At 47.3% G+C, this 27,852-nt stretch overlaps 9 protein-coding genes across 9 annotated transcripts; 4 read left to right on the plus strand and 5 right to left on the minus strand.

The window, feature by feature from the left end:
* Window positions 1-644: 644 nt before the first annotated feature.
* Window positions 645-5,651, plus strand: I302_102483 (uncharacterized protein; the record flags this gene model as incomplete). Its single annotated transcript, XM_019187854.1, has 27 exons — window positions 645-1,648; window positions 1,741-1,873; window positions 1,958-2,020; window positions 2,088-2,105; window positions 2,176-2,283; window positions 2,345-2,498; window positions 2,563-2,639; window positions 2,704-2,721; window positions 2,775-2,800; window positions 2,863-2,889; window positions 2,969-3,205; window positions 3,271-3,295; window positions 3,350-3,441; window positions 3,496-3,521; window positions 3,576-3,702; window positions 3,780-3,848; window positions 3,899-3,945; window positions 4,006-4,061; window positions 4,120-4,247; window positions 4,316-4,386; window positions 4,495-4,714; window positions 4,801-4,831; window positions 4,940-5,161; window positions 5,234-5,283; window positions 5,357-5,413; window positions 5,496-5,515; window positions 5,593-5,651. The coding sequence occupies 27 exons, from the start codon at window positions 645-647 to the stop codon at window positions 5,649-5,651; spliced, it is 3,165 nt and encodes a 1,054-aa protein (XP_019050732.1).
* Window positions 5,652-5,870: 219 nt separating this feature from the next.
* On the minus strand, window positions 5,871-8,265 carry I302_102484 (uncharacterized protein; the record flags this gene model as incomplete). Its single annotated transcript, XM_019187855.1, has 4 exons — window positions 5,871-6,993; window positions 7,107-7,178; window positions 7,275-7,965; window positions 8,025-8,265. 4 exons carry the CDS (start codon window positions 8,263-8,265, stop codon window positions 5,871-5,873), a joined length of 2,127 nt encoding a protein of 708 aa, XP_019050733.1.
* Window positions 8,266-9,013: 748 nt separating this feature from the next.
* I302_102485 (uncharacterized protein) lies at window positions 9,014-9,990 on the minus strand (the record flags this gene model as incomplete). The annotated part of the gene is made up of 3 exons (XM_019187856.1): window positions 9,014-9,607; window positions 9,811-9,869; window positions 9,933-9,990. 3 exons carry the CDS (start codon window positions 9,988-9,990, stop codon window positions 9,014-9,016), a joined length of 711 nt encoding a protein of 236 aa, XP_019050734.1.
* Window positions 9,991-10,579: 589 nt separating this feature from the next.
* Window positions 10,580-14,101, minus strand: I302_102486 (uncharacterized protein; the record flags this gene model as incomplete). Its single annotated transcript, XM_065869488.1, has 15 exons — window positions 10,580-10,906; window positions 11,010-11,072; window positions 11,161-11,280; window positions 11,344-11,469; window positions 11,578-11,656; window positions 11,716-11,744; window positions 11,810-11,925; window positions 12,094-12,332; window positions 12,419-12,527; window positions 12,600-12,734; window positions 12,861-12,997; window positions 13,065-13,207; window positions 13,299-13,729; window positions 13,795-13,873; window positions 13,970-14,101. 15 exons carry the CDS (start codon window positions 14,099-14,101, stop codon window positions 10,580-10,582), a joined length of 2,265 nt encoding a protein of 754 aa, XP_065725560.1.
* A 346-nt stretch (window positions 14,102-14,447) lies between these two features.
* I302_102487 (uncharacterized protein) lies at window positions 14,448-16,837 on the plus strand (the record flags this gene model as incomplete). The annotated part of the gene is made up of 13 exons (XM_019187858.1): window positions 14,448-14,564; window positions 14,640-14,784; window positions 14,849-14,962; window positions 15,029-15,045; window positions 15,110-15,219; window positions 15,299-15,357; window positions 15,429-15,748; window positions 15,811-15,876; window positions 15,980-16,180; window positions 16,258-16,345; window positions 16,407-16,490; window positions 16,575-16,702; window positions 16,763-16,837. The coding sequence occupies 13 exons, from the start codon at window positions 14,448-14,450 to the stop codon at window positions 16,835-16,837; spliced, it is 1,524 nt and encodes a 507-aa protein (XP_019050736.1).
* Window positions 16,838-17,327: 490 nt separating this feature from the next.
* On the minus strand, window positions 17,328-18,181 carry I302_102488 (uncharacterized protein; the record flags this gene model as incomplete). The annotated part of the gene is made up of 4 exons (XM_019187859.1): window positions 17,328-17,348; window positions 17,432-17,585; window positions 17,659-17,912; window positions 18,077-18,181. The coding sequence occupies 4 exons, from the start codon at window positions 18,179-18,181 to the stop codon at window positions 17,328-17,330; spliced, it is 534 nt and encodes a 177-aa protein (XP_019050737.1).
* Window positions 18,182-19,954: 1,773 nt separating this feature from the next.
* Window positions 19,955-22,238, plus strand: I302_102489 (uncharacterized protein; the record flags this gene model as incomplete). Its single annotated transcript, XM_019187860.1, has 9 exons — window positions 19,955-20,362; window positions 20,431-20,764; window positions 20,887-21,011; window positions 21,063-21,214; window positions 21,270-21,367; window positions 21,415-21,647; window positions 21,720-21,918; window positions 21,974-22,111; window positions 22,177-22,238. The coding sequence occupies 9 exons, from the start codon at window positions 19,955-19,957 to the stop codon at window positions 22,236-22,238; spliced, it is 1,749 nt and encodes a 582-aa protein (XP_019050738.1).
* A 223-nt stretch (window positions 22,239-22,461) lies between these two features.
* I302_102490 (uncharacterized protein) lies at window positions 22,462-24,593 on the minus strand (the record flags this gene model as incomplete). The annotated part of the gene is made up of 9 exons (XM_019187861.1): window positions 22,462-22,593; window positions 22,655-22,731; window positions 22,788-22,925; window positions 22,983-23,587; window positions 23,646-23,735; window positions 23,795-23,954; window positions 24,009-24,098; window positions 24,155-24,347; window positions 24,414-24,593. The coding sequence occupies 9 exons, from the start codon at window positions 24,591-24,593 to the stop codon at window positions 22,462-22,464; spliced, it is 1,665 nt and encodes a 554-aa protein (XP_019050739.1).
* A 929-nt stretch (window positions 24,594-25,522) lies between these two features.
* Window positions 25,523-27,585, plus strand: I302_102491 (uncharacterized protein; the record flags this gene model as incomplete). Its single annotated transcript, XM_019187862.1, has 7 exons — window positions 25,523-25,556; window positions 25,626-25,808; window positions 25,859-26,065; window positions 26,122-26,527; window positions 26,580-26,775; window positions 26,840-27,033; window positions 27,102-27,585. The coding sequence occupies 7 exons, from the start codon at window positions 25,523-25,525 to the stop codon at window positions 27,583-27,585; spliced, it is 1,704 nt and encodes a 567-aa protein (XP_019050740.1).
* Window positions 27,586-27,852: the final 267 nt, after the last annotated feature.

Genomic DNA, 27,852 nt, shown 5'->3' on the forward strand with positions numbered 1-27,852 from the left:
GTAGATCACATGGTCATCTTCTACTCGTCAGTCGAAAAGTACCGTACAAGTTCCTCATTGTTGTAGATACGCAATTCATCGCCTGTGAGTTCGTTTACGGATTATGGATACCCCGGAGGCAGCTCGGGGATAAGCCGAGTACTCGTACAGTACAGTCGATTGATTGGTATCTCGGTATCCGGAGGTTTACTTTTGATACGGCTATGACTGCGAGTGATCGACATTGATGTTGGGAATGCTGTGCAACAGGCTAAATGTATCGCTGACTGAAGATAGCTGATAGCCCTCGATAAGGTTGGGTTGTATTGTGTTGTATTGTATTGTATTTGCATCGCCTTGCCACTCTCACGCGTCATACAGCATATAGAGATTGTGATTTTCAGGGTAAAGTGGATTACCCCGCCTCATTCAATGATCAAAGAAATCAAGAAATCATGGTTGATGAAACAGACAAGAGGTCAGTGCACATTGCACATCACTGCTTATTATACGACTACAGTTTACATCATCCACTCTTATTTTGCCATATAATACATCTCACATCAGCTCACTGTACATCGGATTCACATCAACTTACCACGCACTAACTACCAGGCACTTTTCACAGCACACAAGGCCTAGCTAGATCTGGATCTTTGTACACCATGAACCCAGGTGATATATACACTCATACCCATACTCCGCCTCATGGCCAGCAGCAACAACGACAACAGCAACAGCATCAACCTGGATATACTTCACCAACACATCAACATCAATCCCAACCATTCCCTTCCTACCCACCTCAACATCAACAACAGTCATACAACGCACCACACCCACCCCCTCAACCTACACATCACTACCCCTCTGATCCAGTCCCACACTACTCTTCTTCACCCATGACAAACCCATACGACACTCCACCACCTCTCAATCAATCACACTCTTCTCCTCAGGTATTCCCAAACCCCCAATCCCAGAACCAAGGGGGATACGGCGATCCGTTCAACCCACCTCCAGCTCCAGCTCAACGGGGATGGGCAGAACCTCAAGGAAGCAGGCATCATGCCTCTCAACCCCTCTCGCCTACGCACCATCAATCAGGGGGTCCACGGTACTCTCTACCTGTTCAACAAGCTCCCTACGGCTCTCCTACTCCTGTTCCATTGAGCCCGCCGCAGGGAGGTAGAACAAGGTTCGATTCCAACCTGTCCTACCACTCAGCACCCCTATCATCATACGATAACAGATTATCCTCTCCCCCTCCCCTCCTACCACACGACTCATCTTCCTCCTCCATGTCAAACTTAGCGGGATTGGCACACCATCCGTCCTACCCTCCTCATGGGTACGGGAACCATGTAGCCGGGACTCAAGATGACGATATCAACGATTCTGCACCCCTTCTTTCGCATGCAGCTCCTGATCCGAGGTTCGGGATATCTTCGCAGAACACATCGAGATACCAATTATCGGATAATGGACCGTCCAGCGGCAACGGTGGAGATGTAGGGATGTTACCTGGTAGATGGGTTGATAATGAACAGCAGAGGAATGGGTATTCGGTACCTCCCCAACAGGGGCAGGACGACGAGGAGGTCAATGTGCATTATGGACCGATACCCACTAGGGTGGCAAGGAGGAACAGGACCCAGAAGAGAGTACAGTGAGTGTCGAAGTGTTTTATCAATCAGCTTTTCCCCTATCGAATTCCACAATGAAGGAGAAGGGTCTCAGCTGATGTATCGCAACATGCAGATTATTCCGAGGTCACCTGGTACTTGATATAGACGTTCCTACGATGTTGTTAGATCAATGTCCTATAAGAGAGGGGAACGAATTTACAAAGATGAGGTATACGGCTGTTACCTGTGATCCGAATGATTTTGTGGTGAGTAGTTTGGTAATACCTTGCCATCTCTGCATTCCTGGTAATTACAAACACGGTCAGCTGAGATACCTTGGTGGTATGTAGGACGACAAATATACGCTTCGTCAGAGGTTGTACGATCCTCCTAGGCAGACTGAGTTGTTCATTGTGAGTTTCCATTTTCAGCTGAATTGCGTTTACCCAATTTCGAGCTGCGAGCTGACTCCATTCACAGGTCATTACCATGTATAACGTACGTATGGAATCCAGCCTATACGTCCCATTCTGCTTACGCTGAATATACCCATGCTCGGCATTTATAGGAAGACGACGTCCTTTTCTGCCGAACGATGAGAGGTATAATGCAGAACATCGCTCACTTATGCACGAGAAACAAGAGTAAGACATGGGGACAGGACGGTTGGAAGAAGGTAAGCTGAATTTTGCTTGTGATCGTAACATCAGTCGACAGCTGATAACACAATGAAATAGGTTGTCGTATGCGTAGTAGCAGATGGTCGACTGAAGATCAACCCGCGTACCAGGTCGGTGTTAGCTGCGTTGGGAGTATATCAAGATGGTGTCGGTAAGAATGTGGTTAATGGGAAACCTGTGACGGCGCATTTGTACGAATATACCACGCAGTGTGAGCTACACTTTTCTTTGCCTCAGTGGGATATAGTGAGATTGACATGAGTATGGGGAGGTAGTATCGATAACGTCCAATGGCAAGATCGGACCGGGTGGATCTAACACCGTTCCTATTCAGGTTATATTCTGTATGAAGGTGAGTTATGATTCTCACTACATCATGAAAGCAGACGCGAAGCTGACTTGAGGGCGTGTTGTAGGAGAAAAACCAGAAGAAGGTGAGTATATTTCAGGAAGTATTTCGAAACCCGCTTACATTTGCTCTGTTCAGATCAATAGTCACAGATGGTTCTTCAAGTAAGCTATACTTGTCCCTTGCGCCCCGCGTCCAAAGTAATCCAGCTGATGGCTTGTCATAGTGCTTTCGGAGCATGTTTGAAACCCAAGTGAGTCATCCTTCGTGCTAACAACGTGGCTCGTTTTACTATGTCACATCACTATGCTCATATGCCGTCCTGCGCTCAGCGTCTGTGTACTTCTGGATGTCGGTACTCAACCAGGTCCGGATTCGATCTATCATCTCTGGAAAGCGTTCGACATCAACTCCTCAGTCGGTGGAGCTTGTGGAGAGATCGTAGCGTTGAAGGGAATGTTTTGGAAGAACCTCTTGAATCCTTTGGTAGCTGCTCAGAACTTTGAATATAAGATGTCGAACATATTGGATAAGCCACTGGAAAGCATCTTCGGGTATATCACAGTCTTGTAAGTCAGCTCAATGGTACGGGTAGCATCTTTTGGCGAGAGCTGATAATGTCCATGATGCTTAGGCCGGGTGCTTTCTCAGCTTATAGAGTGAGCTAGCTGATGTTTCACGACGGTGTGCTCAAGCTAACACTGCGAATTTAGTATATCGCCTTGCTGAATGATGATCATGGTAACGGACCTCTAAAGCAGTATTTCATCGGTGAGACGATGCACGGTGCCGGTGCTGGTATCTTGTAAGCTTTTTTACCCGTCCAGTATTTCTGGTCTCAAGCTTATTTTCTTTGCAGCTCTGCAAACATGTATCTTGCAGAAGGTCAGTTGCCCTTTGCGCGTCCGTTCAACGATAACTGACATGATGGGCTTGCAGATCGAATCCTGTGTTGGGAACTGGTATCAAAGAGGCAGTGTAAATGGAAGTTGCACTATGTGAAATCTGCATACGCCATTACAGATGTTCCTGATACCGTGCCGGAGCTGGTATCGCAACGAAGAAGGTATGTCAAACAGCTATTCCATACGACTCCCTGCAAAGAAGAGTAAGATAGCTGATTATGACCTACTTCACGGATAGATGGTTGAACGGTTCTTTCTTCGCTGCTATCCACTCTATCGTCCATTTCGGGTACCTGTATCGATCGTCGTGAGTCAGTCATCTCGTTGTGATCGGACTTCGGCTGAGCCTTTATATAGCCATACTTTCACAAGGAAGCTCTTCCTGCATGTCGAATTGGTTTATCGTGAGTTTAGCTGCTGCCTCCATCACTTGACCTATAGCTGATGAGACCTTACTATATTAGAAACACTGAGCATGGTCTTCGCTTGGTTTGCTCTTGGAAACTTCTACATCGCTTTCGTGAGTCGTCACTGCATCATCTGATAAATTGTGCTCAATAGCTGATTTTGTATTGCAGTTCGTTTTGACGAGTTCTCTCAACTCACTTGGATCAGCTTGGAAATACGTGAATACGCCTTTACATTATCTGTATATCGCTTTGTTGTTGTGGTGTTTCCTCTTGGCTTTGGGTAACAGGCCTGCAGGGTGAGCTGGCTACATAAAAGAGATGGGCTTTCAGTGCATCAGCTGACGCCATGATGATTGGTGGATAGATCTAAAGTCGGGTATACGAGTAGTATGGTGGGATTCGCTCTTATCACTATCTATATGTTATTCGCCGCGAGTAAGTCTCCAGTCATTCCAAATTTTTGGGCCATTATTCTGCTTTAAATATCCAACAGCTGTGATTTCATCAAGACCGTTCAGCTGACATGTCATCTTTTACGAATAGTCTTCCTGGCCGTGAGAGGTATACAAAGTATAACAGCCGATGGATCCGTGACAGCAGACGACATCTTCGGGAACAAGATATTCAGGAATATCGTGGTGTCCCTCGCGGCTACTTATGGTCTCTATATCGTCTCGTCGTTGTTGGCGCTGGAACCTTGGCATATGCTTACTTCGTTCTTGCAATACCTGTTGTTGGCGCCTAGTTATGTGAATGTGCTCAAGTGAGTATGAGATTCTACTTCGAGTCCTTGAATGATCATGATCACAGAAGGAGACGAGGATCATGCTGATCATTGAAGGTTGTCAGTGTGTATGCTTTCTGCAATGTGCACGACGTGGTGAGTTGACTATCCATCCGCATCGTCTGTCACCCCCATGTATCCTCTGGATTCTTATCAAATGTCTCATTTACCTGACCCTGCGCTGACATCCTCATTCACCTTTAGTCATGGGGGACGAAAGGTTCCGATAAAGTGTCCGAAGATCTGGGAGTAGTCAAATCAGACTCCAAAGATGAAGTGACAGTGGACGTACCGGTAGAACAACAAGATCTGAACGAGGTCTACGCATCAGAGTTGAGAGTGTTAGCTACGAAAGCGCCAAAGGAGGTGAAGGTTGTTTCGGATGATCAGAAACAGGAGGATTATTATAAGAACGTTAGGACGAATGTGAGTCTGCACTTCCTCAGGTCGAACGATCAAACGAAGGAGAATGCTAATTCAGCTGTGTCATTGATGTAGGTATTATTGGCTTGGACAATGTCGAATGGTGCTTTGGCTGCTGCTATTTTGTAAGTGGTTGACAAATAATCGAGCAGGTCAAGAAGCTGCACGGTGACTGATCTGTTTGTTCATCGTGGATAGGCAGACGAGTGGTGGGGATAGTTCTTTGGCGACTACGTATATGGGTATCTTGTTGTAGTGAGTTAGAGATACCACGAGACATAACACTGCGATCGCGTGTAGGATGCTTTTGCTGACTTGGTTTCATGATATCCCATAGCACTGTAGCAGGTCTTGCTTGTGAGTTTGTTTGCTAGTTGATGTTTCGAGGACATAAGTGAAAGTAGTTGGGCCGAGTACTGATCATGTATACGCAGTCTTCCGATTCGTGGGATCCACTTCGTACCTTATTGTAAGATTGTTTGCTGGTGAATAGAGTGAACCGGTTGATGAATGCAAGTTCATGACTATGGAAATGAGAAATGTGTAATGATGTACGACATGCATAAATTATGATCTTGACGGTCGAGCCTTCGGGTGGAGAAACACCATCGATCTGGCTTGTTTCAACGTACAAACTGCATCTTGGTGCAGACGAGCCGAAGATCCGCACTACAAAAGCTTTCTGACATACCACAAAGTTACCACACATCGACTAAACTAAAGTGACATGACTAGTCAAAATACCTTCAACCCCAGAAAACCGAGTGTCCCTCTGATCGCCCATACTATCAGACTGAGTGAGTGTATCTTCATCTGCTTCGTGGACATGTAACTTCACTGGGTACATACGGAGATCGACTAACTCGTCTTCGTCCCCGCCATCGAACGAGCTAGATTGGGAATGAGATTCGTCGGATAGATCCACCTCGAGATCGATCTCCCTTGGTGAGAAAGCTGAAGATGATACCTCATTTCGATTTGCAGTTGTCAGAGGGGGAGGTAAAGCCGTATCGTCATCCAGATTTAGGGAGCCGTAGCGTCCGTGCATTTGGTTGAGCTCTGACTCTGATTCGGAGCTGGGTTCTGTATTCTGGTGAAATGACTGTGCACGTTCTGCCTGTTGCTGTTGCCGTTCCGATCCCTGTTTGATTTGTAGTTCCAAATACCGATGAGACCCCTCCCAGCCAGCTTGGGCATGAACTTCACCATTCTTCTTCCTGGTTTCCAAGATAGTCTGACTGATGGGCGGGACCTCGTCCTGATCTGATCTTGACAAACTCTCCTGCTTTTGCTTGTTCATCTCTCGTTCGGCTAATAAATCCACCAGCTGAGTCTTCCTTACGCGCAACTCCCTCAGACGTCTCAGCAGATCTGATAGCTCGCGAGCCTGTTCGGGATGGATAAAACCATCCTGGATATCCGGTTTATCGAATAGACTTAACTCGGATATCATACCTCCAGTCTCCTTGAGGTTATCTTCAGTCGTTACCGTAGCGGCAGGGGCGGTATCAGAAGCAGGTTGATAGTCTATCGGTGATGTATCATGCAGGATCGCAGAAGTATCAGTAGTGTTTGGGCTCTCGTCCCCTTTCCCGCGCCGTGCCTCCTCTTGAATCTCCTTTTGACGTTCTTCCTCCTCTTGCGGTTGCTGTTGCTGCTGCTCCTGCTCTCGCTTCTTCCTCTCCTTCCTCGCCTTCTTGCGCTTCTTCCGATCCTCCTCGGTCTTCACAAGCTCATGCACGCGCTCGCGAAAGGGCACGTAGGTTATCTCCTCGGGATCGAGGTAGAGGAATACGTTGGTGGATTTCTTGCGGATCTTGCGAAAAAACTCGGTTCTGTTTACGTCCCATGACAATAGCCAAGTAAGGATGTTAACCATGACTGCAGATTGTTCTTGAAGATGCAAAGCAAAGCGATGAGGCAAAGTGAAGCTGTAGATGAAACTCACGTATCTTCGATCTCTTTCAGATCGACAGTATCTTTCCATTTACGTCCCTTCTTCCACTCACTAAAAGGAATTCTGTAAAAACACACCAAAAACCAAAAAGAAAAGTCAGTACCACGCCACCCAATTATACCCCCAACAGGTCAAGTCATCACTTCGCACCGCACTTACGTCTTATCCTCCTGCCAAACCATTATATCCACCATCAACCCCCGCATCGCAACTCTGAATCTCCTCTCATGCTCCTGGTCTAGGATCCACTTATGTTCGAGTAACCTCTGATAATGAATTTTGCGGGTTTTCTTGGAGATTGACTTGTCAAGCCATGGGAGTTTGTTTGAGGGCGGTAAAGGGGGTAGCCAGTATATGTAAGGAGGTGATGAAGAGCGGGAAGAGGGAGGTGGGTCCGGTTGGGGTCCACCCTCGCGTTCACGTTCATGTGCGTCTTCGAGTGGAGTGGGTTGGTGGTGTATACCTTGGGATATACTTCCAGGTGGTCGGTCTGATACCTGTACCTGCATTTGTATCTCGGGAGGGGGCGGTAGATCCACTTCGGACACTTTGGTCACTTCCTCTGACAGACCCTCCTCCTCCTCTGCTTTTGATACTTTCGTCGACTCACTCGCCGATAATGGAGGGGTCAATAGCCCTCCCACGCCCACTAACGAATGGCCACTCCCATCATTATCCGCCACGACGCCCAAACGGGGTCTTATGCGATAAGGGGTCGACCATGTCCATTCATTAGCGTCGTCAACCGATATGGACGTGGCTGTCCCAGGTTGAGCCAATCTAGGGAAGAGTCTACGTTGTCCCGACAAAGCAGAGGGCACAGCATAAGATTGATATCGTCTCAGATGGACTGATCAGCAAGGCATCAGTTCATCGTTCCTGTTGTTTCATATTGTCTATCAGACTTACATCTCTTCCTCTGATCCAACACAACCCTCCTCAATTCGGGCGTAACCTCTTTCCAAAGCTTGAACCTCCTCACTCTGAACTTTGGTCGCTCGTCAATCTCCGCAGCAGGGGGTGGGAGGGGGGACCAAGCCAAGCTCGGTTTGATGGGTTGTCGGACGGGGCGGAGGGACTTGAAATTCGGGTTGAATAGTTTGAGGGAACGTTGGGAGATGTCGTTGGGGGAGAGGGATGGAGGGGACATCGGGAAACTTTCATATATAAGAGGAGAGAAGGGGGGATTCAGTGCGTTTTTATGTTGTGTGGTATAGTTGATCGGGTTGTGGATGGTGATAGGTGGGAGGTGGGTTGAAAATGTGGTGCTGGCGAGTTGTGAGTGTGTGAGTTTGTGGTGCGAGTTGTGTATGGCAGGGAGATCTGATTAATGATAGTGGCGAGAGAGGGAGTGACATCGAGTGACATCTGTAGTCTCGGCCACAATGATGTATATGTATAGTGACACTCACACGGAGCATCAAACACTCCACATTGCAGGACGTCAAAGGATGCCTGGTACATTGGAGGTGACTTGCGTGACAGCGACGTGACTCGTCATGTATCGTAAGCAGGGCAACAGATTGTTCGTCTCCTCAATGGATGCTCCTTTGTGAAGGGCAGTAGCTGAGTCTGGTATATGAGTTAGTGAAATACGTCAGAATAGTTATTTAGAAGACCAGTACTGTGTAGCCTCATGGTTTGATCGGATCGGAAAGGAGTAGTAGATACTAGAGGTAATAGACTGACTACCAAGATTAGTATGAATAAGCGATGTGTGCCTTTGTTCCAGCAGTATGAGCATTCTCTCATTTACTCGATATCGGTTGGTTAGCCGGCATATTATGGTATACAGCTTACATACATCAAACCAAGTCCGTCCTCCAATCTCCAATCAAGGTATTGTCTTACACATATATATTCTTCCTAGATCTCACCTCACCAATCCCAACTCCAACCTAAGCCTTACTCTTCTTAGTCTTCTTATCACCGTCGACTTCACCAGCATCAGACTTCCTCTTCCCCTTGGTAGAAGTAGGCTTCTCGGCTGGCTCGTCCTTCTTGGTCGAAGCGGGTTTACCCTTTGATTTAGGTTTCTCGGCAGGTTTCTCCTCGTCCTTCTTCTCGGCAGCTTTACCCTTGGATTTGGGTTTCTCACTTTCAGTCCTCTTCTCCTCGGTCTTGCCCTTAGATTTAGGTTTCTCGGTGGACTTGGATTTCTCCTCCTCGTCTTTCTTCTTACTAGCTGCGCCCTTCGATTTTGGCTTTTCACTCTTCTCCTCTTCCTTCTTCTCTGAAGCTTTAGACTTTGGTTTCTCTGCTCCCTTAGATTTCGGTTTCTCCTTCTCTACTTTCTCCTCATCGCTGTCCTTCTTCTTAGCTGCACCCTTAGACTTGGGTTTCTCGGCAGCGTCCGCTTCCTTCTTCTCCTCGGCGTCCTTCTTCCCCTTGGATTTGGGTTTGGGAGCTCCCTTCTCAGGCTCATTCTTGGATCCGGGCTCGTTCTCGTACGATCCTCCTTCTGCTTCGTACTCTTTTGATAGTTTGGCAGCCTGCAAGTGTACACGTGAGATCAGTAAGCGTGTTCGTCTCTGATAGATGGTGCTTGACGAGGTAACGCGATACATGATATGGGTGGGAGAGCAAGCAAAAAACAGACATGGAAGGAACAATTGGATTGATGGTGTCCAGTTTACGATCGTGGAGATATGGTCTCCTATCTCAGATATAATTGTGATGCTAGACTGTGGCTCACTTTCCATGCGCTCCACTGTCCCTTGCCAGACCCATCTTTATTAGTCTCATTCTGAACCTCTGATCACAGTGTATCCTCGATCAGCAGATACACTCCATCTTATTCGGACAAGCCTCACTCACTCTCTTTCACCTCCTCTCTGAGCTTGGGATCGGTAGGCTTTCCTTTGGATGATGGCATTGTGGTTTATATGAGTGATGTCGGTTCGAGTGTGGTTGGTGCAGAGTAGGATATGGTGGTGTGATGGGGAGGAAGAAGAAGAAGTATTTTCTTGGTCCTGAATATATATATGTGTGTGATGTCTCGTGATCGATGTTGTGCCATTTCTTAGCATCAATTCATGTAAACAAACAATGATGTCATCGGTGACTTCCGTCAGGCACTGCTCATCATCAATCATGATTTTCGATCGAGAAAAAGCAATGTTCATGCAGGAAGAAATGTTTTAGGCTACTGTCGGATGTGGATGCGAGGGATAACGTAGAGACACGATGATACGCATCGATCGGATCTCATCACATAGACACAGGATGGGATCATGAACCAGACAAGGACTGAACTAGACACAGGCTGGGTTTTGTAACTGGACGGTGATGGTGGAGGTGACCATTGCATCATATTCACCAACGCATTATATACATCAAGTATCTTGAAAGAGGTTGCCTCTATACAGTTATCTCAACCCCACTAACGAGATACTACGCAACACACAGTCTTCAGCAAGTTCCTCTGCCAAGCTTCCAAGAACTCTGTCTCCACACACATCCCACTACTCCCGATCAACTTGCCCACTCCCCTCCTCCAGGTTCAACCTCTCACTCCGATCCACAAGCGTACTAGTACATTTCATCTCGACATCCCGTTCTCCATCTTCACCCGTCTGCCCACTGCTCAGAGACGGTTCCGGCGTATTCTGCCTTGTGGATTGGATAGACGAATTGGTAGTCATACTAATATCTATCAGATCACCTTCTGGCACTGAGACGGTAGCATTGTCATTTCGTATAGTTTTCGTGGGTGATAAGTCGATTTGCGAGGAATCGTTAGAGCTAGAAGGTGCTGGGGAAGGGCGAGGACCTTCTCTTGAGTAGAGGAGCTATGTGATGGGTTATAGTCGAGCAGTGATCAGTCAGATGCCCAGATTCAAGGTAATGCACGGTCTTCGGCAACTGCGCGAGCAGGGTAAAGGCAGCACTCACCATGTATGCTCCTCCATCCATCCATAACCCAGTCTTATCCTCGGTGATCGTCTTCCATTCGACCTTTACAGAAGAAAAAACATCACGTCGTATCAGCTTTTGGTCGAGAGAAAGAAGCTCCACGATGCAATAGTTGGCAAGTGACACATACCTCTTCAACCTGATATTCCTGAACTTTCCACCATCTCCCATCCTCCCCTTTGATATAAGCGTAAAGATGATTACCTCCTACCAACGCGCCATCCTGGAACAAGATGCCTCGGAGGATATACTACAGTGAATAGTGAGCTGAGTTTGTCAAGCTAAAGCTCAACCAAGCGCAGAGCTGACTCACGACATGTTGGTTGTATGCTGGATCATCCGTCTCGAACACACTACCGGAAGCAGCTTTGGTATGTTCTTCTAACTCCGTTTGAAGGGTGGTCACTCTCTGTCGAAGGACTTTTAGGATCTTCTCGAGCTGATACAAGGAGTGAAAGTCAGCTTAATCATTCTCTCGTCGATACCAATTAAAAGACAAATTCCAAATCAAAGCATGGGTAGATAAAGTGAAGATACGATAACTCACCTTCTCCTTCATCTCCCTCCTCGACTCTTTCTGCATCTCATCCTCGGTCGAAGGTGAGTTTTCGAGATGCTCGATCAGGCTACACACCGAAAAGTTAGTACTTCCCGGCTAACACATAGCGAGAGACAGTTCACTCACGCAGATATACTCTGCTGGTAATCATTCCCCTAGATCAATGTTCAATTAGCTCTTCGCACATATGCAGGCAACAACACACAGACCGCCAGCTCACCTCGTGCATGGTCAGTCTGTCGATCTTTTCCTGAGTACGTCTTGCATTCCCAGCCATGACCGATTGATGAGCTCTCTTCTGCGCCGAGTAGGTAGCATTGGATTTCATAAATCGGTCTGATCCGAGAAAGCAGAGTCAGCGAATGTCATTCCAAGCCATCGACCAGTGAAAGTCGAAATGGGTACATCAATCCAATTGGACAATTGAGATCGCCAGCTCGATATGCGTATTGTATGCTTCACCAAGGGGGATCCGTGGGTTTGGGGATGGGCAAAAGAACTCACCTAGAACAACCCTCTCCTCCAATTTCCATACCTCCCTCTTAGCTCCATGTGCCCAATCCAGCATGACAGTCAGTATATCACCCAATTCTATCAGGCTTTGCTGCTGAGAGTCCGAATCAGCATTCCAAAGTATCTGAGATAGGTGCGAGTAGATATCCGGCGAGAGGTTGGAAGACCGCATGAAGGTGACGTAGGAGGAATGTTGAGGTGGATCGGAATCGACGTGCGTCTTGAACAGTCTAGAGATGCGCAGAAGGATTGTCAGTATACATTCGTCGTAGAAATAATACAGCTACCCTGCCTGCAAATGAAGGATGAGACCCACCGCTGAGGCTCAGAGGCACTGAGTACCCTCCAATCTTCCGGAGTTGGCGAATCCCCAATTTGGGAGAGTATGAGATTCGTCAATTCATGGACGAACAGGTGATGGAGATCTGCAAGAAAGTTCGTAGCATCAGTATAGGGTGCTTTTGCTTTGCGACTGTAATATATTCGTGTATACTCACCCGTCGCAGGCTGACCAGGAGGTAACTGATTAGGTTCTCTACCATCTCTGAACGCTTTCAGCTGCTCGTCCACTTCGATGAAGCTTGATTTGGAGGATAGGCTGAAGTTGTAAAGGTCCGATACTATTTTACCTTCTACGAGATGGCAGAAGTAATCATCAGCATCTTACTGTTCAATCGCGGGTGAAGAGAAGTCTTGTGCACAAATCCGAGAAAGTCTCAAGAAAAGAGTGACCTCTTTGACAGAAATAGTACACTCACTGTGGGAAGATTCTATAGCTTGGTTCGAGGCTATCACGCTAGCAACAGCTTCGCGGAGTTGAGGGACAGCATACATGGCTTGAAATAAGTTGGCCGCGTAGGTTGAATGACCTGACTCGGAGTATAGTACAAGAGGTCTACGACAGGATGGATAAAATCAGTCTTTGCCTTGGATCATATGAACTGAGATGAAAGTATGCTTACGCTCCCTCCAGTCTTTCAGTCGGAGTAGGTTTATTGGTGGTATCCTGGGCGTTCGAAGCCGAATGGAAACTCGCTGTCATCAGGGATTCCTGGATCGCTCTATCCATATCTTCATCTTCTTTTGACATGGTGTTGGTATTGTTCTGATCGCAAACGCAAAAACACGACTCATCAGCATAGAGCCGAGAATCCCTTCCCGAAGATGATAATTGGTATAACAAAGAGATCACTCACTTGAGAACTAGGTACCATAGCCAATTTCCCCTCCGCATCATCTTTATTGCTTGGTCCAAATAACGTCCCAAGATCCAGATTATCAGCATCGTTCCCCGTCATATCTATAGGCTGATTCGTGGGACTGGGCGGTGGGGGTCCAGTAGCTCTGACTGATCTTTCTCTCTTCTGTCTGTTTTCTTCGTTGTCCCCTGCACCAGCTATTCCCTCGGACTGTTGGGACAGCTCAATGGCTCTACGCAGATCTTCATCCTCGTCGTCATTTGTTACAGTCGGAGTGAGTGATGGCGCAGGAGCGATATTGCGTTTAGGAAGAGGTGGAGGAGGGGATAAGTGTTGTCGGAAGGGATTGTTTGATTGGAATGGCTGAGGCGATGGGGTTGGTTCGGCTGATGAGGGTGCGTCCACGTCTATCACTTCTCGGTGTTCGACTAGGGATGGGATGGTATCAGCTGTGGTGGCTCCTTCGAGCTCTGTCAAGATGGGACCAGCTCACCTGATGTACCGTATGCTCGTTGTGGTCTCCAGGAATCGTAGGATGGTGGTCCATGGGGTTTGGGCGCTTCAGGGGTCCACTTCACAAGGCAACATGAAGTATCAGCATGCAAGACAGGATAATTAAGGATAGAACAGTGGATGGATATAATCCATGGTGAATTGCATCGACTCACGTTAGCCCCATCACCGAAGCACCAGTTGACGGCTGGTTCTACGCTATGAAACCTTGAAGCTGCTTCTCTTGCTATGGTTGGATCTATGCCCATCTCTTTGAGGGAGTTGAATGTGAGTTCATGAAGTGACATTGTGTCTTGTGGTTCTCTGTGAGATTAGGTAGATCTGGGAGAGCATATATGAACAACATATGTATGTGGGTAGTATATATAGGTAGACGAGGAGCAAAGGGAAGATGAATGATGCTGTGTGATACTAGTAAGTCAAGCTGAAAAGTGATGATGTGGAAGATTTGACTGCCTAAGCGCACTTACGTAATATATCCGTTTTTTGCCCGATGACGATATCTATCTATAGCGATCCAAAGTATCGTACTGTATCTCTTATGGATGGAATGATATGATTCTGTTTTTATTTGATTCATTTAACCTCCTCTCTCGTACTCCTACTCCAGAACAAGGAATATTCTAGGCCACGATGCCCGCTCCTCAACCAAAGAAGGACGCATCCTACTCGGTCGATCGACTCTTACCCTATGTGTTCCTATGTACGATTGGACCTTCCGTGGTAGCTGCGTCAAACTTGTTCGTAGTGGTGAGTTATTCGGGTCACGCGATCATCTAATCCATACTGCGAGACTGTAAGCTGATGGTTGATCATACATTACAGAAATACCTTATGTGCAGGTATTACTGGGTATCAAGAGGAACAGACAACATACCAGATCCAGGAGATGAGAGATGTGCCAATAGGGATGTACAGGCTTTAGCGGGTAGTGTGTTGGCTGCTTTGGCGACTCTGGATGGGATATTCTGTCAGTGCATCACTCAACACCTTGGACATGAGGGGCATGTCATGCTGATTAAGACTCCACGTAGCTTTCATCTCATCACCTTATATACAGAGTTTATCAGATCGTTACGGGCGTAGACCGCTCTTGATCATAGGTCCATTGATAGCGACCATATCGACCGGATCGATCTTGCTAGCTTGTGGGTCTGCTAACATCATACTATTATACAATCTTCTTGCTGATACGTTCTTCGTCGATATTTCAGACTACGTCAACAACACCGTGCGTTCAAAGGAAACTCCTGCATTATCAAACAAATTAGCTGATTTGGTTTTATCGTTTTTAGACCCTTGCTTGGATACTGCTCATATTAACGGGTATATTCGTATCGGCATCTACCAAAGCGGTATTCCTACCTTCATTGTGTGTAGCAGACGTAGCGACAGACGAGGCGAGGTGAGTCAGCTTCCTCTCATCTGTGTACCCCTTGCTTTTCGAGGAGGATGTAAGCTGAGATCTGGTAAAATTTGTACAGAACCCGTTTTTACTCTCGGATGGAGGCTGTAGCTTTGCTAGGCCCAGGAACAGCATACAGTGAGTCTTGCCAGGACCGTCTTCATCATTCAACATAAGAGCCTTTGCTAATCATTCGATGGGATATATAGTAATATCAGCACTGGTATCTCGATACGTATCCAACATCGCCGTACCCTACTTCATCGCGCTCGGCGCACAGATAGGCGCATCAGCATGGTCATTCTTCTTCATTGCTGAGACAAGGCAATTTCCTAAAGATGACGACAACTCGTCAGACAACGACGAAGAGGAAGAGCAGGAGGATAGCAGAGGTATCGTAGCTGAGATAACAGAGAGTTTGGAAGCTCCTGTCAAGCCGTTGAAATTGATTTGGCCGCATAGACATAAGGGCAAACTGCATTGGGAGTTGTTCGTGGTGGCGTTGAGTCTCTTTATGACTACCTCTGGAGTAAGTCTTCGACCCTTTCACTCTGCCGAGAGAAAGATCATGTTGACAGACTTTCGCTGCAGACCGTATTCATCGCTACCGCTTCTTTGCTGTTCTTGAGTGACAAGTTCAACTTCAACCCTGAAAATGTATGTGTTTCTTCATTCCATCCCCCCTGTATACAATGAACGATTATTGTCCATTGCCCGCCGATTATCTCGTGCATCAGATTGACGATCTTGGTTATGACAGAACGCCTGGATGCTAGCCTTCCTTACCTTCTCTCGATTCGCCTACCTCATCATCTTATTCCCTTTCCTGCTCAAATTTGGACGAGCAGGGTACAACAGATATGTCCTCTGGAAAGAGAAGAAGAAGCAAGCGGATGGAGAGAGACAACCTCTGGTCAGAAGAGATACATCTGCAAGGCAGGACGATGCCAACTACTTCGATGTAAGTCATACCTTATCTCGTGTTCAACTTCTTATGATACTTGACTCCCGAACAACGCAGCTGATCGTTTTTAATAGGTCATATTGGCGTTCTTTTCCGTCATTGTCGATGCCGCTGCATTAGGATTCGTGTCATTGAGCTTATCATATCAACAGGTATTAGCGGGTAAGCTTTCTTAAGGTTTCAGACGCGTCATGGCGTCTAGCTTACATGGTTATTATTCTAGCGTTCGCAATCATGGCTTTCGGCGCAGGCGACAATCCAACTTTCAAAGCTGTTTTCGTGTCGTATGCGCCGCCCGAGCACTCCAGTGAGTCTGATTATCAGATCACAATTTCAGATATCTTCCTTTCAGTCGATACGAGTTAGCTGACCTACCTTCTTCACACCCTAGGTGAAGCCCTCGCAGCGTTGGATATGGTGTTCAGTGCCGCCAAACTTGCTTCCCCACCACTCTTGGGAGCATTGTACGCAGGTTTCGTGGAGATCGGTAAACCGCAATTTTTGTTCCTAACTGCTGGAGTGAGTCATTGTGCTCTTGAGACGAGTACGAGATGATAACTGAAGTCTGCTCATGAGTAGGGACTGTGTGCTTTAGGAGCATCATTGATCGCTCCTCTGATATTTGCGAAGAGAAAATTCAAACCAACAGAGTAGAGATGAGGATTCGGATTCACGGGTAGGCACAGTATGGACGTGGGGCATTTCTTTCTGTAGGGCATTACCGTCAGAGAAGATGTCAGGTGTTGATCTGGATAAAAATCTTGCATAGCTCATAGAACAGTACGCAGTCATGTAGCATTATAGATGTATCAACATAGCAATTCAGACTTCCGATCGACGCGTCTGCTGACCTCGACTTGCTCCTTTCACTTGTGGGGTACTTGTGCTACTCATCTCGTAGCAAAGACAGAAGGTAATCTCGCAGGATGATCGATGTACAATTCAAATGTATACACACTCTCTGCTTTCATTCATTCAATCTCTTTTTTTTGGATTTTATAAGATTAAGTTTTCGCGCTATCAATTCAATCTATGCTACATCAGATACGTACGCCCCCTCATCCTTCGTCCTTGTTATTAATGGGAAAGTCGAAGATCTGTTAACATATTCAGTCTCTGGTACGAGTTAATCTCATGTCTCGATCTAACAGAAGGTGATGGTGATCTAAATTATCATCATAGCATCAGCACCTCCTCTGATCAACAAACACAGTATACTTATACGATGCATCGAGAAATTTCACTTACACCAGTATCATCAGCGAGACATTGAGTGGGTGCTCCACCCTCAGTTGCAGATCCGAGATAAGCTCCTGGGCATTGTTCAGCAGAGTTTCCAGTACATGGTCCGCCGGGGCCATTGGTGCATGATCCTGTGAAGACGAAATCCATCTTGTAGGTGCTGTATGTGCAGTAGTATGGAATCAGCAAGAGGTACACCCGATGGAGCAAAACAAGGTAAGCAGTAGACTTACTACTTGTGGTTCCCCAAACCAGGACCATCCAACAACGAATAATCAGCTGCATTCTGTTTCCCCTGACCCTCGGAGTTGGTCAAGGTGAATTCGACGATCCCGCAATTGACACCTGAGGATTGACAGTCTGCACCCGCGAACCCATCTACCCAAGCTACTCCGCCGTTGAGGGGACCGTCTATGGTACCGGAACCTTGGATGCCGCCGTCGGCATAGAGGAATACTGCATTGCCTGAGCCGCAGTTGTTGACGAGCTGTGAATGGTAGCACGGTGTCAACAATGACGAGTATGTTTGAAAGATATCAGACGATGAAGATCAGGACGAAAGATTGTAGTAGCAAAAGAAGATAGACCGTACAACCAAGTATGGTATGAGAGGCATAAGAGCTGAACATCAGAGAGAGAAGCGCAACTCACGTTGACAGAGTGACTCTCAGCTCTAGCGTGCAGAGGAGCAGGAGAAGCGGCAGCGCCAAGAGCGACGACCGAGACGAAAATTGCGAATAAGGATTTGGTGAACATTGTGAAATTCTTTATGGTTAGGTTGGTTTGGTTGGAGGGCAATATGAACTGAAAGTAAAGTGAAGCTGTATTGTTGAGGAAGACTACCTTTTCCAGACGTCAGAATCTACCCCTTTTATACCTTTCAAAGAGACTTTGAGCACACGTCAACGCTTGCCATTTCGACGGACAGACGGGCTCTCATCAGATGGATGAGCATGTGGTATCTTTTGTCAATGAAATGCTCATAGACTCGCTTGTGGATTATGACGATGTTCCCATCAAGGTGTGACAATGTGCTCACCCCGGCCTCGAAGGTGATCCATGGACTTAGGCTGGCATCTTCGACCTGATGGTCAGAGGTGAAGGAACATGGCACGAGGGTACCTCAGTCACCGGTGGTGATAGCCTCGTTCGAGAGACTATGATGGCACTGACCATGAGAAGAAGCGAGGTGGTACGATCAATAGTCTCGGTAGGACGGTGAGTCTTGGTCGGCATCGTCGGTGTTCGCATGATCTATGGGATGACAACGAGTGCTTGCAGCGATTCTGCTATAGTGATACCAAAGGCACCTCGCTTTCACATCAAACTTGGACAACCCTCACCGCACAGTCCCGAAGCTGACGGATGATGGACGGTGACTTCTTAGAGTAGTATGACGTGGTCATCAGTTTCGAGTCCAGCCTAGCAGGTAAGACAACAGATAATCACGTACCTATATCCTTTGCTTATCTGCTAATCTAGCTCCAAGGATCAAGCATACAGCAGCACGAACATCGGACACCGAATCCCAATCTTTTATTTTCCCACAGCGCACCGCTTCATTTCCATTTCAATGATTGGGTTCCTGATCCATACTATCTTCTTGATGTCTCACTGATTCACCCAAGGGTACTCACCATCCTGTATCATCTCGGCTATCCGACATTATGTCATGCTGTTCAAAGGCACCTTCTGCGGATCGAACCAAGGCTAAAAAATGCCCTATCTTGAAACGTATCTTGATCTGAATTGATCTATTTTAGTACCATCAGTCAAACGTAGCACCGCACACAAGGCGAGTGAGCACATCGCATATTCATCAGTAGTCACATGCGATCATGGGTGGGTTGATCCGACTCACCGAGGCTTATTCGTAATGGTGGTGTTGATGGTTCACGAAGAATTTCGAATCTATCAGCCAGTCCTTAATGTGCATCGCACGGAATCAGCCCTCATAGAGGGTTACTTTACTCGTGGACCATCATCGCTCGGGGACCGGTTCAGCTATTTATAGATTGCTATACACCTCTGTGACGTGTTCGCCCGTTTGGTAGCATGAGAATGTGATTCAGCGTCGACTAGCTTAGGACTGGCGATAATCCCTGCGCGAGGCCCAGTCCAGGGAGGACACAGTAAGCTCGAAAATCATCCGCTTTACCTGCGGATGGGTTGTTCTGGTCGCAAGTCGGACTAGATTTGGCCTCTTGATGATCGGGGATCATATGTATAATCCTAATTGATCCAAGCACGATCACGCCAGTATATATTGTATCTGTCAACATAGTCGAGCATGATAGATAAGCCGAGAGACGTTATAAAATGAGGACTGCAAGCATCCCATCGCCAAGAAATACTCGCGCCACTGTTAAGCGCTTTTACGTCATTCTGTAATGTCGGAACGCGTCCCTTCCTCGTGACTGCTATCGGGTCCCCACTTGAATGAGAGCGAGGGATGTTCATTTCACTATCAATGGGTCCAATGTGTCTCAACGCAGAACAAAGTATCTCACACCATGATTGGCCATCACCATGTCGACCTCATCTCAATCTCATAAGTACTCTGGTGATCATGCGATACCCGGCGCTGGATTATCGCCCAAGGTCAAAATCAAAGCATGCGATACCTGCCGGATCCGTAAAGTGAAATGCACCTTCGCTCCGTCATCTCCCGCAGGAGAATCATCCACTAGGTCCTGTATACTGTGTAAGAAGCATGGGTTCTCATGTACGTTCGAACGCGAAGTTAGGAGAAAGGCGGGCAAGGAGAGTAGGACTGCGTCTGGGCCAAGGGGTACAGGTGGGAAGGTACGACCAATCGCTCCTATACCTCGTCGACCCAAGGAACGGTCTTCCGATGATGTCAGCGTTTCAAAGAGTAATGCTCGAGTGGATGGAGAGGTACAAGGTGTTGTGCGCAGGGATGGCTCAGACTTAGTCGTGAGTCTCTTAATATCTACAACATCTGCAGATGGTGTAGTCACTGACTTCTGCAACTTCCCGATCAGCATGAAAACCCACAATCAAACCCATTCGACCAGATCTTACCCCGAACTCTCCTGCTTTCAGCCATATCAACATTCTTCGACCACTTATACTGCTTAACCCCCCTCGTTCACAAGCCGACCTTCCTCAGTGATCTCGAGAAGCATAGAGAGGAACAGCCGGACAGTGAGGAATGGGTATCGTTGGTACTGATGCTAGTTGCAGCTACACTCGTTCAAGCTCCCTGGGCGTTCACCGAGCTTGGGAGGGAGGATATCGTGGTACTAGCCAGGGCTTTTTATAAGAAAGGGAAAACATGGTTGGTGGATGATTTCAATGAGATCACTGTAGGAAGATGTGAGTCTTAGCCGTACTTGCCATCTCCGGCATAGATCGCATTGACTATAGGTTGACCGCTTGCATTATGAAGGCGTGGCCCTCTATCTGTAAGTCTTAGTCATGGGGGCGTAGACAGAAAGTTCTGATCGAATCTCTCGGTAGAGCATGTATGGTCTCGGCACACCTCGAGGAGAATGGTATGGCCGAGATGTTTAGGGGGTCTCTCTGGGGATTGATATTCAAGCTCAGGATGCATGAAGAGAGTGTGAGTGACATACTTAAAATTCCAAAGACCATCCGCTGATAGTCATCACAGAGTTATGAAGGTTTAGATCCCATAGAAGCGGAACTACGCAGAAGGGTCTTCTGGCTAGCCTTTGGGCTGGACAAAGCTCGATGTGCCGTTCACGCGGACATGGTGCATATAACAGGAGAACATTGTGCGGATGTACAGCTTCCTAAGGCTTTGTAAGTGCCAAAGTGTAATGGAATCAGGCGCATGGCTGATTACTGTTCACGGCAGGGATGACGAATATATCTCAAGGGAGGGCTACCTCACACCGCCTATGGAGGAGACTCCCATCCTCCTTGGGTTTTGCTATGTCTCTCGTATATTTGAGAGTAAGTTGTATCACTCAAAGCTTGAATTTGTGCTGATATGACTACAGTCCTAGGTCAGGCGTTAGATCTGAGGCGAATCGACCGCAGACGCAATCCTACAGGTATACATCTCCAAATGAGGTTGAACGAAGTGAACGGACTTCTGGAGCTATGTGAATCCATAATGGACGATTGTCCACCGGCATTACGGCTCAGTCAACCTGGTCACCGATTGGGATCTATACATAGCAAAGTCCAAAACGCCTTTCTGGTCCAACAGGCCAACATATACATGACTCAGGTGTGTTGCTGGAATATGATCGAGCATTATAGCGTATGTCACTTGCTGACGGACCGATTTGCACGAGCAAAGCAAATGACAAGACAGCTGCTTCTCGAATATCGCGCTCAACTCCGAGCTCTGCAGCGGCATCACCAATTAGGAGATTTAGGGCAGGTGGGCATGCCTTTGACAGACATGCACTTGCAGTCTGGTCTGTCGGACGAGGAAAAAGAATGCGTCTCCAGGGATGTCCTCAATGTGTTGGAAGCTATTCCTATGCAAGCTCTAGGTGAGCATCGAGCGTACCTCAAACGATGGACAGCTGATACTCAATGATAAATTAGCCGTCAATACGACCGGTGTGGTGAACAAGGTCCGGTTCGTAGCGGTCAGCTTATTAGACGGTCTCTCCGAGACTGGGCCAGGAGATAACGAGGGCAACGAAGTGCCTTCTAGAAGTCAATATCACCGGGACTATCTATGTGAGTGAAAGTCAATCCTCTGTATCCGTAGTCATGGGATTCACTGATATGTGGGACTACTCTAGGGAAATTCTTGACCACTTTAGGGGAGATAGAAGCTATGAGTTCCCTCAAGGATCCGGCTTGAATCATGACTTTACAAATGCATAGCAATCTCCGTGAGAATGAATACTCCGAAATCAAAGGAACAGATACGCGACAGGAAAGGAAATAATCACTCTGAAATATAAACCAGGCTATCATGTAGAGTCCAGAGAAAGCGAACTCGTGTTGTAGCCTGTTGTGTTAGACCGATAACTGATTAAGCTTGGCATGAGGTCCGATCGGTTGACCGTTCTATTCTTTATGTCTTAATGCTCAAGTCGGCCCTCTTGATCATTTCTGGCTCTTTCGACTGCTTCGGGATCCACAACCGTCTTGGCAAATTTCCTAGCGGATATTCGACGCTCGAATAAGATGTCAAGCTCGTAGTAAGATCGACCCTATTGAGAATGCTGAATCAGCTTTCCTCACCGACTAACACTGATTGCTCTCGGTACTGACCTTCATCTCTGGCAGTCGGAAGAATGCCCAGATCGCCATGATCAAGGATAGTGGACCCCACAGGAAACCGGCTTTACCTATTGATCAGGATTCATGAGCACGGAACAAGCGTAGGTGGACAGATCTGTCTTACCTTGCCAATTCCAGGCCAGTGGATTAATCATGTATGGCGATATCGTTGCTGAGACTATTTGTGCGAGGTAGAATGCATTTCTAGATAGACCGACAGTCTTGTTCCTAAGACGGGTTGAGGAGGTTTCGCCAACAATGCCTGTCGCGGATTAAGCCATCAGCCTCATGACCTCGGAATCAGTTCGACGATACTCACAGTAAGCTAGAGGACCGATGGTCATATCATACGACATTACCCATACGAGCATAAGTGCAGCTTGACCCCATTTAGCCTGACCATTACCATTGAGAGCGACGACCGCAAGACCACCCGTGATGAACCATAAACTTGACATCCACAACAATCCAGTGACGAAAATAGGTCTTCTGCCAAATTTCTTGATGAGGAACCAAGATAAGATGGTACCAAGGAATGCACATCCCGTATTTCCCAGACCCATCTTGAAAGCATCACTTGAAGCCAATCCGGCCTGTCTGAAGAAATACACCAAGTAAGCCGAGAAATGTCCACCACCTATGACCTGAGTTGCCCAAGTCAGAGTGGAGATCTCGGTTCGTCGAAGGTCGGTTCCTCGGAAACAATCCAGCCAGCCTGTACGTTCTCCAGCCATGTTTTCAATTTCAAGCTGGTTGGTCTTCACCATCATGGCTACGGTCTGTCTAGCTTCGTCCCGTAACGAAGGCGCGGCAAGTCGACGAACCGAATGTTCAGCCTCGTCGAGTCGACCTTTACGCACATACCACCATGGGGATTCGGGAGCAAACCATAGGATTGGGATGATGATCAGCGGCCAAATCCATCTACGCATCAATATCAGCTGAACGGACTAGCTCGTTAAACCAGGTAGTGTATACTGACTGGATGGCGAAAGGGATTCGGTAAGCCCACTGGTCAGTTCGGTCAGAGATGCCGAGCACAACACCGGAGGCAATGAACTGGCCCATAACCCTAACAATGCTTGGTAAGCGAATGCCCTATGCCATCCTATCAACAGTGTATGCACATACCAACACAAGTTCACATAAGTCGTGAGGTAAGCTCGGAGATGGATTGGGGCTACTTCCGAAGCGTAGGCTGGACCAAGGGACGCAAGGACACCCCAGGGAAAACCACATAACATCTCGCCAAAGAGTAACGCGATCTTGTTAGGTGCAAAGGTTACAATAGCTTTACCACGCTTTGTCAACCATTGGTCATCTCCAAAAGGAAGAGATGACTAACCGATACATGGGATCATGAATGCGACATTGGCAAGAACTGTCTTTCGATATCCGAAGTAATCGATCTGATAACCACCGAGGAAGATACCGACTACGAAGGAGGATCAGCCTTTGTCTGACAGAGCACATAAGCTTCTCACTGCTTACTGAAAGAAGCAACGGTAGTAGCATTGGTGATACCACTTTGCCATTTCGCTTCCACTGTATAGGTGCCGGTCGCAGGGACGTATACACCATAACGTTCGGCAAAAGCAGACAGAGCCCAGAAATTACCGATAAGGGCTTTATCGTATCCTTCCATGACTAATGTCATCGACATCATACAGGCCCAGAAGACAGCCTATGTGTGGTGTAAAGGGTATGTCGTGAGCTTGAAGGTCTTTCATACAGATATGTAGTGTCTTACCTTCCTGTAGAGCTTGATAGAAGCCCATGTCGACAGGTTCTGTTCGAGTTTGATGTGCTCGGCCGCAGCTTCCTGCGTGAGATCATGCTTGGTCACATCGTTGGAATCCTCGATATGATGAGGTTCCTCGAGTTTTGATGTGACGGGGTGGACGTGCGTATCTTCGCTTTTCCTATCCATGATTGTTGTTCGACTTCTAAAAATGGGAAGGAGGTAGATTGTTGAACAGGAATAGTGAGTAGCTAGCCACTTTCTCTAGCACCTTTTATAGATATTAGTCTTGCCCTAGAACACAACGAAAAGTATCTATGGGAAGTCATCTGGGGAGAGAAGACAATTAACACTAGCCGGTGGGGCCTACTCCTTTGTCCGTCCGTTCGTGCTCTTGATGGTAAACCGTCAATTCAGCTGATCCGGAGGTCGGTGGGGCACTACAGGTCTCCGATATATAATTTATGATTGGCCACGACCGGAACCGCCAGCATTACGTCATTGCCGATCGGTCTCTTGGCGAAATTGAGTTTCTAAAGGTGGAATGCGATCAACAAGCAAATCCTGAGGATTCGACGCGATGACTTGATCATGTGCCTGTCATGTCGATTCTGACGGTCGATCCAACGCCAAGGTATGCTGCTCCAATTTGATTAATACTTGTATACCAGAACCAGTCAACTTGTCGAAGTGCCTGAAATCCAGTCGCTCGGATTTCAGTCGAGAAAGAGCAGGACCAATCCCGTTGACTTGCACGGACCATGAAAACAAAGTCAAAGTGAGTTTGTCATCACCAATGCCATGTCATGTCACGAGACGTACGTCGATATGAGGAGCTTTTGCAAAATTAGATACATTGTACCCGAACAAACGAATGTTATTGGCTGAGTTGACCCGCGATGGTATCGGATTCCGGGGAAGGTGCACCGGTGGGTATGAGAGCCAACGGAGCTAGAAAACTCTCGCTCGTGTCGTGATGCACATCAGTGCGGTATATAAGTCAGCCGAGTATGACGAAAGTGTAGTGTCATCTTGAAAACCTTTTTCGATACGTGGACTCAAACGTATGCGACGTCATTTCATTCCGATTATTCAACTACATGTCTGAAATATACAACATGCCTCTATCAAACGGTCATATCGTTGCAGGTGGTATGTATCTTTGAGTGTCTCTACTCAAACGAACCAAGTGACTCTATGAGGCTAATGACGTCTTTTCAGATCCCAACTGGTGGAAACAAGCTGTAGTCTATCAAATCTATCCTCGTTCTTTTGCCGACGCAAATGGCGATGGTATCGGTGATCTCAAAGGTATTACTAGTCGAATTCCCTATCTAAAAGATCTTGGGGTCGATGCCATCTGGCTTAGTCCTTTCTACCCTTCTCCTCTGAAGGATGGTGGCTGTGAGTGTATTCACCATTAAGCCGTGTGGAGAGGGACTGAAGGCTTTCAGACGATGTCTCCGATTATCGAGATGTGGATCCTCGAATTGGGACTCTCGAGGACTTCGAGGAGATGACCTCAGCCTGCAAAGATGCGAATATCAAAGTCATCATTGACATCGTTCCCAACCACTGTAGTGACGAGCATCCATGGTTTCAGGATGCTCTGAACTCATTACCAGGCTCGAAGGAGAGAGGAAGATTCCACTTCAGAGATGGTACGTGGTCCCCGTCTTCATACGTATCAGAGCTATGTTGACCCAGTCGACGATAGGCCTTGGACCCGACAAGAGTCAGCCACCGGCCGACTGGATGGCAACATTTGGTGGACCCATGTGGACACCTACCGGCAAAAACGACGGCCAGTTCTATTTACACATGTATGACGCCGCTCAACCTGATCTAAACTGGTCAAATCCTGAAGTCCGAGAAGATTTTCTGAAAACATTCCGATTCTGGGGTGATAGGGGTGTATCAGGCTTCAGAATCGATGTCGCCACCGGGAACATGAAAGACCTCAGTGATCTGACTATCCCATGGGATGAGCTCAAGCAACGAAGAGCCAATAAGAGTAAACCAGGAAACGAGCACATCGATCACCCTCTGTTCGACCGGGATGAGAATTTCGAGCTGTATAGAACCTGGAGACAAGTCTTCAATGAATACGATCCCCCCTTGACGTAAGCTTTGCCATTATGAACGCCAGTGCAAAAGCTTACCAATCGATGTCAGAGCCGTTGCAGAGGCCTTCGTGTCACCCTCTAGAAAGAGACATTACGCTTCACCGGAAGGATTAGGCCAAGTGTTCTCCTTTGATATCCTTCTTTCCAATTTTGATATCAAGAACTACCAACAAAGCATCGAACGTCAAATCAAAGAAGCCAAAGAGGATAAATCTAGTACGACCTGGGTTTTCTCTAATCACGATGTGGGTTCTCCGTGGGTTCTCCCTGAGATTTCATTGTAAGCTGGTCTGACGGGTGTCGCCTTAGATGATTCGTCACCATACAAGATACGGTCTTCCTGATATCGACCCTAGTAACCTGTTTACCTTCCGAAAGGGGTTCCTCAAGTTTCTTGAGACAGATGGGAAAGAGCCAGCTGTTGATTGGCCTACTGGTCTCAGAAGAGGACGGGCAGCGACTCTGATGATTCTTGCTCTCCCAGGATCGACTTATATCTATCAGTGAGTCGGATCAATCAGCTGTGGTTGTGGCACGCAGGATGTTTGGCTGAACGTCCCCGTGTCATTAGGGGAGAGGAGCTAGGGCTACCAGAAGCAGCGGCTATCCCCGAAGATCAATTGCAAGATCCTTACTTCTTCCGTCATGGCAGATCCGACAAAGGTCGAGATGGTTGTCGAGTACCTATCCCTTGGACGAAGACAGGTGTCAACTTTGGATTTGGATCTGGCAAGCCCGCTCATCTACCGCAACCCCAGGACTTTGGAGAGTTCTCAGTGGAAGCTGAATTACCTGATCCGAGCTCGACTCTGAACATGTACAGAAAGGCCTTATCACTGCGACGGGATCTCCAGACTAAGGAAGAGATGTCTTGGTTCGATCATGGTTTAGGTAACCAGGTCTTGGCATTTGAGAGACCAAATGGTTGGCTCACTATGATCAACGGGGGAAAGACTTGTGTGCCTCTTCCCAAAGGGGAAGTCCTGTTATCTTCTGCTGATTTGGATGACGAAGACTTACCCGGTGAGACCACGGTCTGGATCAAACGATCGTAAACAGTGATTGAACATGACCTGTAGCCTAGGGGATAATGCATAAACACTCTATGTACAGCAGTCCGACGATGTCGTTATGTGCGCTGGCATGTGACGCCTATGACGCGATTGCGTATGTAAAACCTGATTGGCACGAGAGTGTCGAGTATGCACCCTAAGGTGTGGAACTACCGTAAAACATGAGACTCTCATGGTGAGAGCACTCTTCTGATTTTCGCCAGTTAACAAGATTGCGGAATGGCATGAAGGCTGTGACAATTCGACATC

This window comes from Kwoniella bestiolae, chromosome 1 (genome assembly GCF_000512585.2).
Source record: "Kwoniella bestiolae CBS 10118 chromosome 1, complete sequence".
NCBI lineage: Eukaryota > Fungi > Basidiomycota > Tremellomycetes > Tremellales > Cryptococcaceae > Kwoniella > Kwoniella bestiolae.